Below are 11,041 nucleotides of genomic sequence, written 5' to 3' on the forward strand. Positions count from 1 at the left end.
TCTGCCGGCACTAAGCTACTGAATTCAGGGGGAACAGAAATTTATGAGCCTGTCTTTAATGCATTTCTTCGTGTCCTGCACACTGTGCCGGCCCTCCCGGAGCAGGAGAGGGCAGAGCAAAGGTGCTAGCATTGCCCAGGGGCCAGGGGAAAGGGTCCTGCACGCCCGGGAGAAAGGGAAAGTGCTTCCTCTCCGCTTTGTGATCAGCATGGAGGGTTTGGGTTCTCAAAATCCAAGGCAACTCTGAATTGAAAGTGATTTTTTTTTTCCACCTATAGGCAAATGTTGTAGCAAACAATTTATCCCTTCAGGAAATGAACTGAGCTGGAACCTTCCTGCCCCTTCAGGGCAATAAAATCCCTAATTGTGTGTGCGAGAGTGAGCGAAGCTGCTCTGCTAGGTGCTGTGATCCTTCCTTTTCTCTATGCCTGCAGAAGCAAACAAAACTACAGCTGATCGATGTGTGAGGACAGCGGATCCCTTCTGCGGCTGTCCTCTGCCTGCCATTCCCGAAAGCCAGTGCAAAATCCCTGCGCTGCTCCGACTCCCGAGGAGCCCACCGCCGCTACCCAGGAGGGCAGCGCCGCGGACCCCTTCCCGTGGCAGCCTCAGCCTTGCTTCCACCCCACGGTCAGAAAATTTCTTCCGCTCCAGGACACAGAAAAAAAAAAAAAAAAAAAGGATTAAAGGCAAATAGGAATCTGGACATGAAGAGTTAATTCGAAAATCAAATCAGCTGGGTGTCCCCACGGATCTGCTCGGCTAGCAGGGCACACTGCACTGTTTCAGAGCTGGCGGACACACGGCTCACGGAGGCGTCCCTCCTTCGAGAGCAAATGCTGGGGTTATTGGTTATCTGGTAAATACTGGTGTCGGAGCGTCTCCCGTGCGCCGGGGCCGGCAGGCGCCAGGGCTGCACCGCTGAGCCTCCGCGTGCCTGGGAGGCGCGGGTTGCTGCTGCCAAGTTCCTGCTGCACGACAGAGGAGGCCACACGGCCCCAGCCATGTGCCTGTCCCCCCCCCCCGGGATGGCCCCCCCGGGATGGCCGGAGTCACAGTGCCCCGAGGGCTCCCAGGATGATGGGGCAAGCGCCCTGCTGCCCCGGGGAGTCAGGCTGGCTGGGGAGGCCGCGGGGCAAATGCCGGGGGGAGGAGATCATAGTGCGGAGGCCCGGGATGAGGAAGCAATGGAGGCTGAGATGAGGAGACTGCGGTGGGGAGGCTCAGTGAGGAAGCCGGGGTGAGAAGACCACACTGTGGGGGCCATGATGGGGCAGCCGGGATGAGGAGACTGGGGGGGGGGGGCGGAGCAGCCGGGATGGGGGGGACCGTGGAGCAGAGGCTGTGGTGAGGGGGCCCGAGTGATGAGGCTGTGGAGCGGAGGCTGGGCTAGGCAGCAGGCTACAGCGAGGACAGCACCGCGGGGAGGCCGTCCTGAGGCGGCCGGGCGGGGAAGCCACGCTGAGGTGCCGCGCTGAGGCGGCCGCCGCAGGGCCGTTGCCCCTCCCCCGCCGTCTCCTAGCAACCGCGCGGCCCTCCCGCCCCGCCCCGCCCCGCCCCGCCCCGTTCCGTCCCGTCCCGCCCCGCCCGGGCGGGGGAGGCGGCGCCGCGCAGGTGCCGGGGCAGCGCGGGGCTCCCGGCGCGGCGATGGGGCCGAGCCGGCAGTGGGACGTCCGCGGCGCCCTGGCGGCGTCCGGCCTCTTCCGCTTTCTGCACAGCGCGGGGGGCGGCTGCGTGGCGCCGTTCTTCACCCTCTACCTGCGGCACCTGGGGCTGCCGGCGGCGCTGGTGGGCGCCGTCGTGGGGGCGAAGCACCTGGTGGGCGCCGCCTGGGCCCCGCTGGGCTCCTGCTACACCAGGAGGCACCGCAGGAGGAAGGCGCTGGTGGCCGGCTGCCTGCTGTGCTCGGCCGGAGCGGGCCTGCTGCTCACGCTGGTGCCCGCCGCGACGCCGGCCGCCGGGCAAGGGCTCTGCGGCGGGAGCGCGGGTGGCCGCGGTGCCGCCAACGCCACGTCGGAAGCGCCCCGGGAGGTGCCGAGAGCCACCGCACGCGCTTTGGTGACAGGCGCGCGGCCGGAGTCAACCCTGCAAGGAGTGGTTGGCTTTGTGGGTACACCCGGGAAGGAAGACGGGGGAGTTGGCAAGGGTGGCGCGAGGACGGATCGCTACGCTGATGGTCCCTCTGGCTCGGCAACTGCACTGGAAGCAGTTAATGAAGAGCCGCGCGTGCTGGCAACGCCTGCGCCCTACGGCCCCCTCTCGCTTGGACTCGAGAAGGAAACACGCGGTCCAGCTGCTGTTGTGGTGGATCTTGCTGATAATCCTGAAAATAGCCTTCCCATTAGTGAAAACAGTAAGTTCCCTTCGTTTATAACCCATCTTCCTACTGTTGGAGGCGCTTACGTCTCTGAAAACCTTTCGGATCGCTGGAAAGAGGCTCCAGATGTCAGCTTTGACATGGTGCAAAACACCATCTTTCAGGACAGAGAGCGTCAGGTTTTTCTAATGGTGCTGGGGGCTGTCGTGCTTTGGGAGCTGTTGGCCTCCCCTCTGGAGCGGACAGTGGACGAGGGTCTCTATGAATATCTTGACTTCGTCGATGCGACTGACAGGTATGGAAAGCTGTGGATTTGGAGTTACTTGGGTGCATCCGGAGGAGCCTTCAGCATCGCCGTGTTTGTGGATCAGCTGAACTGCTTCCTCAGCAGTAACGTCTCCCGCCTCGCGGTCCATTTCTATGGGTATGCTGTCCTCATGACGTTGTCGTTCGTTGCCAGCATCTTTTTCCCGACCTATATTCCCAAGAAAACCAAACATATGAACAAAACTGCCAAAGCCCTGAGCCTTATAGGCAGCGACGGCCGAGCAGTCCTGTCTGCTGTGACCGTCGTCCTTACTGGTGTGGCGGGGTCCACAGCGCAGAACTTCCTCTTCTGGCAGATGCAGGACCAAGGCAGCAGCGAGACGTACATGGGGCTTGCTGTGGCCGTCGGGCTAATTGCTGAACTTTTGCTTTACTTCTTCAAAAGCAAGTTGCTGAGGACTCTCTCGAGCAGCGTCGTCGTCGCGCTGAGCCTCGGCTGCCTGGCGGTGCAGCTGCTGTGCTACTCGTTCCTGTGGAGCGCGTGGTCCGTCCTCCTTGTCCAGGTTTTGTCCGCCGTTAGTAACGGTGCGTTGTGGTGGGCCGTTAACCTGACCGTCGACGACATTGCCACTCCCGGGATGGAGAGATGCCTGCACGCTGTCCTGCGAGGCCTCTCGCACGGCGCGGGAGCAGCCCTGGGGAGCGTGGCGGGGGGATTCGTCGTGGCCAGCTTCGGCCTGGCGGTTTTGTACAGGGCGTGCTGCGTGGGCCTGGTGCTCTGGTTGTGCGTCTTCTTGATCGTCCAGTCTAGGTTGCCTCGGCAGAAAAAGATTAACTATTCTCATCTCCTGGCTGCTGATTCCAGTGATGCGAGTGACTCCGAGGAGGAGAAAGAAAGGGACTGGCTGGTAAAAGCTATGAAGGATGACGGCTTTAGTAGGAATTGGTAACAACAGCATGGGATCAACTAATACGTACTTGAATGTGTGGGGTATAGAGGTGATGGGATATGATGACGATGCCCAGAAATTGCCATTAATTCTAAAGTGCTAAATATATACAGTGTATATCTGTAAGGAAAGATGTTTATAAGAATATTTTATAAGTCTTTTATTTTCTTAAGATTAATTTATAGTCTTCTTATAGTAAGTCTTGCTTTTTAACTTAATGATTTGGCTTCCAAAATCATAACAGGGTATTTTCAGGTGTGCGTTTGCTGAAATGAATGTAGTTAAGACTTTAGTCAAAAAACAAACTTGAATTCTTGCACCTCAGAGCTGATCCTGAGGAAGCTGTGCTCCGTACTTTAACTTTAAATGAAAACCATTTTAATGGTAATAACACACAAACTTTTGCAAGGTGTTATTAGTGTGAATGTCTGTGAACTCATTTCGCTGAATGAGGGATGTAAATAAAAAGAAAAGATTGTTTTGCTCTGATTTGTAAAACTCATCTTTGCTATAGACTGAACTTTTCCTATTTCTGTTTTTAAGTGTGCTTCTGCATCAGTGTCTGTTGGGGGAAAACCTCCTCTGCTTGCAGTCAGTGCCTGTTGGCTGTCTGCGTTCAGCAGAGCACCGCGGGGACCTCCCGACACTCCAGTAAGGTGGCACCGGGCGTTCAGGGTGACCAGGAAGCGGTACGGCCTCTTTATTTGAATACCTGCTGCGGGCTGGGCACTCGTGCAGGTGATTATGCAGCAAGGTTTCTGAAGGAACGTGGCATTGGCTGTGCAGGTCTCGGTGGAGCAGGTGATCTTACTGACGTTATTAAGTCAGTCCAGCCTAAGTGCAGCCCTCTTGTCAGGTTGCCTGATGAGGACTAAATTGGTGGTTTTCCAGGGCCTGCTAAGTGCAGAACCTTCCTTGAACTGGCTTATCTGTTCACTTAACCTCAAAAGCAAACAGATTTCAACACCTCTTTCTTCAGTAGGTAGGACTTGCTTACAAAGTAAAAATTGCTTGTCTGATCTTATTAAGAGGTCCATGTCAGACCTTAAATGCGGGCGGGGGGGGGGGGGGGGGGCCTTTATCACCCTTTTGACTGTTATCAAAAGCTATTCTCAGTTTATTATGTGCTTCCTTTGTCAAGCGACTATATTGTTCCTTTGCAGAGGGATAGATTTTTATTAGCATTTTCCTAAAGCTTTGCAAGACATGAGAAGGGAAGCTGCAAAAATACAGATAGAATACTTGTTTAAATTAATATTAAAGAGAAGGGCTCATAAAATGGCTATAGGTAGTACGCAGGTAGCTTTGCAATCTCTCACCCCACTGCCTTCTGGACCCAGTGGAAAGTGACTGGAGGTAGCAGACAAGGAGAAGCAATGCCGTTAAAGGAGATGTGTTTCTCTGTATGCATTGATTACAGATTATTTGTATGTCAAATGCTTTCAGCCTAATTAGCTCTCTGTTATTCCGGTACCAATCTGCTATGCCGTGCAGAATACTCTACTGGAATTATGCTGTGGATAGAATTGTCCTAGTGCCAAGAATAGCTGGAACTTTTTATTAAGATGTTACCTTCTCATAGGAATTCAAACTAAAGTTGAGAACAATTTGAGTTTCAAGGATTTATCCCAGCCTTATTATCACATAATACTTCAGCAACTGTAATTACTTATTAACAGAGCATCTGACTTCAGTCTTGAGTGAAGTAACTGCAAGTACCATATCCTAGAGCCACAAGCTTTTGTGAGATGGATGCTGCAGAAATAGCTGTGATGGTTTGTGGCGTTACCACGCCATTTAATTGGACTATAGGTGCTTGCTTCATCTGCTTGAGTGCAAAATTATCTGGTTTAGTTCAGGTTTAGCAAAGAGAAACCTTGAAATGAAAAATAGTTGCCCAATCTATCCTGTGGTGGAGAGGTGGTAACAGCAGCCCAACAGCAGCAATATCTTGACTCCTCAGAGCTGTAGACATTTAGGTATGTTCAGCCACTGTGACTGTGAACAGGGAGCATTTCAGGTGTGGCCCAAAGCTTACTCAAGTGCAGCAATCTTGATGTTATCTGTATGTTCTTTTTAAAATCTAATTAAAACATTTTGTCCTGATTCGGGAAAGAAACACATCTGTACAGTTTGAACAAAAAAAAGTTCTGAATTGCAAACAGTTAGAGAAGGGCATGTTTGCTGAAGAAATTGCACAAATTTAATTACATCATTTTCCACTTAGGTTTATGAGGTTTGGTTGTGTGGACTCTACAGCATTTGTGATTTAGTTTCTTCCTTTCATTTTCAGAGACCCTGCCAGCTGAAAGGTTAAGGAGGTGGGCTTAAATTGTCCTATATAAGACCTCTTTGTTGTGAACATAGCTTTGCTGTTCTTCAGGCATAAGAACTTGCCAAGGCATTTATTGCCATTGGGAATAAAATGTAACCCAGGAGAACCAAACTGCCTTTGGGAAAAGTAAGCTCTCTCACAGCCATTTGGCTTTTTCCTGCTGAATTTTATTTCAGTGATGTGTGTGTTACTCAACCACATCAGCAATTATTTTTGGATTCCTGGATAACTGTTTGCCAAAACTTAGCATTAACACTTCTTTTTCTTTAAGCTTTTAATCTTTAACAGGAGCTGTGCAGTGAAAAATGATTATAAAATCACATAAGATTTTACTCTTTGTTTCACAGTGAACCTTAAACACATTTCAGATGCTTATATATAGAAATACTTTTTTGTCTGGCACCTCGGTGTCAGTTCATGATCTTAGCTGAGCTGTGTCACTCTCCTCTGAATTCGATTTAATCAAACTTGGGAGGCAAACTAGAGTATTGAGGAACTTGTCCTAAACAATGACAAATCTTTGTAGCTCTGATGTTTTAAATTGTGCATAGATCAGTATATGTGTGTTTTGTGAGATGTTTCAAAGGATCTAAGTAAATCAGTAGATGAGAGATCATTCACCAAAACTGATAAAGTCACTTGTATATGCTCACTTTGCTTATAGTAAAACAGCTTTTAAGCCTTGCAGGTAGTTACGTTTACTGATTCAGCTAAACTGGAATCCTAGTAACCAATTGCATCAAACACCTTATCTTGCTTTTTTTACTTTCGTTCTTAAATTATAAAGAAGCTACTAAAATCCCAGATTATAACTTTGTTCAGTTATTTTATGATGAGATATTGCATATGTTTCCTTCAGATCCTATCTGTGTGCACCTCACATCTGTGATTGATTTAAATAGTATGACTCTTCTAGAATATGAAATTAGGTAAAGCTCAGATGTGCACCGATCTATAAATGCTGTTTTTTTCTTGTGTGTCTGATTAGAATATCAAGATCGTCCAAAGCATTCTCCAAAGGTTTCTGTAATTCAGCAAGCTTTCACAGCCTTTTTTCTTTGTAGACTTGTAGTGAAATATGACCAAATAAATTTACAGAGAGGTTTTTGTATTTTTGTAATAAGTCTTTTCTCCTACTTTATAGCAAGTAGGTATCTTATGGTCCATTTAAACCCTATTTAGTTGTAGATTCACAACAAGAGACATGATGTTTTTGACAGCAGTAGAGTACTTTGCATGTGCTGAATCTTAAAAGCTAGAGCTTTTGAAGTGTCTTCTCTTCCATGATGGAGCATAATGTCACTAAGGTGTGATCTATGCTATCATAGTTATCACTACAAATCTCCATGTCATCTACTAGTAAAAATGTTTCTGTCTCTTTTTGTCCATCTTTAAAATACACGTAGGATTTTACCAGTCAGATTTGAACTCATATGTGTTAAAATTATGTCGTGACACCGACATTCTGTGCCTTCAGAAATTGGTGCCATATACACTCCTTAACGTGTTAAGTAGCTCCTGACCATTACTAAGGTGAGCGCTAAGTAGTACTAATGCAGAAATGAAAAAAAAGGATGTCTATCTTGCAAGAGCTTGATGCTCTTTAAAACTTGAAATTAGCTTGGCATCTGTATCACTATGTTTCTCAAGAGGGAACTAATGTAAAGGAATCTCTGCTCCAGCTCTCCTAATTTAGATGGTACATTTTCAGGCAACAGATAGACTTTTTTCTTCTGCATGGTTCTTTTCTGAGGCCACTGGTTTTGCTGTAATACAAATTACTTTTCTGGCCAAAGGCAATTTCCTACTTCAAATTAGGTAGATTGGTACTGCAAAACTATGAACCGAAACACAGAGGTTAGTATGAGGCAATTTAAAAATTAACCTTTGTTTCACTGTAATATTTAGAAATCTTGCCAGAAGAAATCAAGCAACAGAAAACAATGTAGATATCTCACAATTACTTTGCAAATACAGCAGGCAGGGAAGTTGTCAGTACAGCTGCATTTTTTTTGAAACTTCAAAGACATTCCCATCCCTAATGAAGCTGAAAGGTCAAAATTATGGAGATACTTACAAGACTGAAAAAAGTAGGCTTGTATTAACACAGACAGATTTTTATTTGTTATCAACAAAAGAAATTTTTGAGCCAGAAAACACAATCACATGTTAAAATAATTTTAATTTTCAAATGTGAATTAAGAAATGTGACCCTGAATTTTTGACAAATCCTGAGGACAAGAAATTTATTAAATAGCTCCAAAACACTTCTGCTGATAAAATATATATATTTCTCTGCAGGAATAGGCATTCAGTTTCTTGGGACTAAACTGAGAAAATCTTACCTTGCCAAGTGACTAATTGAAATATTAAGCTTCCTCTTATCATCAAGATGTGACTAATTGACCTGGCAGTGAATGGCTCTATTAGCATCACTTTGGAAGTGTTTTTGAAGACTTTGATTTTTGTTGTACGTATATACGTTTTCTGCTGTTATCTCCTCAAATCGTTTCTTTAAAGCTCTGCAAATGACCCTGTCTGTCTTAATGGTCTTCAGGCTGCAGTTTAATTTTCTTTGTATTTGTCAGGACCTTTCAAGTATCAGAGAGATTATATTATTGTTTTCTGATACTGAGTAATGTTCTTTGTGTAAGTTTATAATGTATGTACACTTTCTATTATGTAGACTTTTGGTTTTTATGTAAATAACTATGTGCAAGGAAATATTGGTACTTTTAAGAAATATTATTCTTGTACCCTGAAATGTTTTTATTAGTGACTCTCATGTAGACTAATGTGAAAAGATACGTTAAAATTTCTTAGCCTTGGATTCTCAGATTTAGCGTATAGCTGGGTGAAGGAAAAAACACAGACTTTACCTGTGAATTAGTTTGCACAGGGCATGCTGCCTGGTACCAGTCATAACATTTGGTCCATATTTGTGTTCACTTCTGCAAAACGGATTTTTATGTAATGATGACAGTAAGTATGGCAGACCAAATAGCATGCATTAAGTGGATTGTAACCCGTGTGTGCGACAACTGTTAAATTTAATCCCAGATTTTTGTAAGAATAAAGCAAGTATATAGAATGTGTTAAATTCAGATTGCAGCCCACAGCAGATCTAGCTACTCATGATGAAAGTAATTCTGCATAGTATTCCGCTGAAGCATTGAATACAATATTTACACATTCATTTTCTCTGCATTGTGGCACAATCAAAGCAAGGTGACTCACCCGAGATCCGAGTTCATAATTACATTGTTGGTGGGTGCTCATCATTTAATAGCTGAGTAACAAGTGGTGGCCTATTCTTACATTTCACTCAAGTAATTAAAACAACAAAAATAAGAAATGATGAAGTGGCTGCATATGCACAGGAAACACCATTCCTCTCTTGGCTCAGATTTGTGTCTGTCAGTAACTGGGAGCCTAAGAGTTAAAAATTACAGTGCAACTAGAGTACATGGCCTGGAAACCTAGAGGCATTCCTGAACAATTTATTCAAATAGTGAAGCTTCATATTTTTTAAGAAATGCTCTTTCAGCTCTGGCAGCATTTACAGCACCGGTTAGTGGCCTTGTGGTTTTGCGTTGCCCTTGTCCAAGAAGTGGTTCTGCATTTTCAAATGATTGCTGTGGTGCTGCTGCAGCTGCTCACAGTTCACGTTCTTGGAGATACTGCTGCTGCATTTCTACTCCAGATCAACATTTCCTGCATCATTTGTCTTGCAGACACTCTTATTTTTTGTTTCCTTTTTTTGTTGCTGAAAAGCTCATTTGCAGTAGTTTTGAATTCGACAACGAATAAACCTCTCTCTCCTTTGAAAGTCTTGTTTTAAAATATTGGACTGAATCAAAACTGAACAGCTTTTTCTGATTTTTGGAGATGGGAATTTGTGGATTTTGTTTACATTTATGCCAGTTGCAGGAAGGACATCTTATACAGATTGCACTGGAACCTGTTTCATTGAGAAGAGTGGCAGTTAGATGTGAGGGAAAATGCTGCAAGACACCCAAGTATGGGTTTGAGCTGTCCCACTTGGGGTATTCCTATGCAAAGAATGTTCCTTTGGACCCCTCCTTTATGTTGCTGTACCTCTATTTTGCTCACTGCCAGCTCATTTTATTGCATACTTTGGTATCAGCTTCTAGAAATCTTGCTGTAAGCCAGGCCAATGGGGACGGGTAGGTTGCATCAGCAGCTGTAGGATCAGAGACCAGAATCTAGCAGCTGCTCCACCACACCGGTGCCTCACCACGGAGCTGCCATCGCGCTTTGTGCTCCCTGGCTCTGAGAGTTTGTGTGGTGTTTTCCAAAATGTGATGTCTCTCCCTGAGCCTTGGGGAGTGTGGTGAAGTCCCTTGTGGAAGGTGGTATTTCTTTGAGCCCAGTCCCACCTCTCATCTTAGACTAGTGCTGTTGTACAGAAACTGTGGGGACATCAGCACCACTCCCAGGCACGTCCTGAAAGATAAACATGTCCCCTCTGTGCTTTTTAGGAAGAAAGTGTTGAAGTGTGTGCCTTCCAGAGAATATAACAGATTACGAGTCCTAAAACCCTGAGAGTGGTAGGATTTAAACCGCGTGGCCCATCCTCACCTTCTCTGTACTGGATTGCTCAGGCAAGCCTTGGAGACAGCACGACCTCCCTTCACTGTGTGCAGCAGGAGAGCCCAGCTTACATCGTTGCCTGGATGACAGGTTGTGTGGGTGCTGCTGAGGTGTTACCAGCAAACATACCTTTGAACTTCAGAAAAAACACGCATTTGTGACCAAACTTGCTGTTGTTTTTCTGTAGAGGAATTACTTCAGATGGAAGCTGCAGCTGCCCTGGGTATCTAGCTCTGTCTTTACGAGGGCCCATTTGCTGGCTGCATGCTGTGCTCCGTGGCCAGGTGCCTCAGGGCTCCTGGTGTCCCACCAGCCTTTGCAAAGCCTGTTCATCTTTATTCACAGGAATGCAACCAGCCTAGGTGCCAGAGGTTAAAACAACACACACATGCCTTCTTAGGAGCCAGCGCTCTGAACGGTTCAGAAAATGCCACTTCTACCCTAGGTGTCTGCCAGCATTGGAATAAGAAGATGCTCTCTCTAGCTTTTGTCTCAGTGTCCTGTAGGACATGTCCCATTTCTTAACATCATCATCTGGTGTGATAGGGATAGTTTTAT

General features: G+C 46.5%; 1 protein-coding gene across 1 annotated transcript; it reads left to right on the plus strand.

Annotated features, from left to right (window-relative positions):
• The first annotated feature begins 1,629 nt into the window (after positions 1-1,629).
• Positions 1,630-4,023, plus strand: MFSD6L (major facilitator superfamily domain containing 6 like). The gene has a single exon (XM_026120613.2). It carries the CDS (start codon positions 1,648-1,650, stop codon positions 3,532-3,534), a length of 1,887 nt encoding a protein of 628 aa, XP_025976398.2. The 5' UTR covers positions 1,630-1,647; the 3' UTR covers positions 3,535-4,023.
• The last annotated feature ends 7,018 nt before the right edge of the window (positions 4,024-11,041 follow it).

This window comes from Dromaius novaehollandiae, chromosome 18 (assembly GCF_036370855.1).
Source record: "Dromaius novaehollandiae isolate bDroNov1 chromosome 18, bDroNov1.hap1, whole genome shotgun sequence".
NCBI lineage: Eukaryota > Metazoa > Chordata > Aves > Casuariiformes > Dromaiidae > Dromaius > Dromaius novaehollandiae.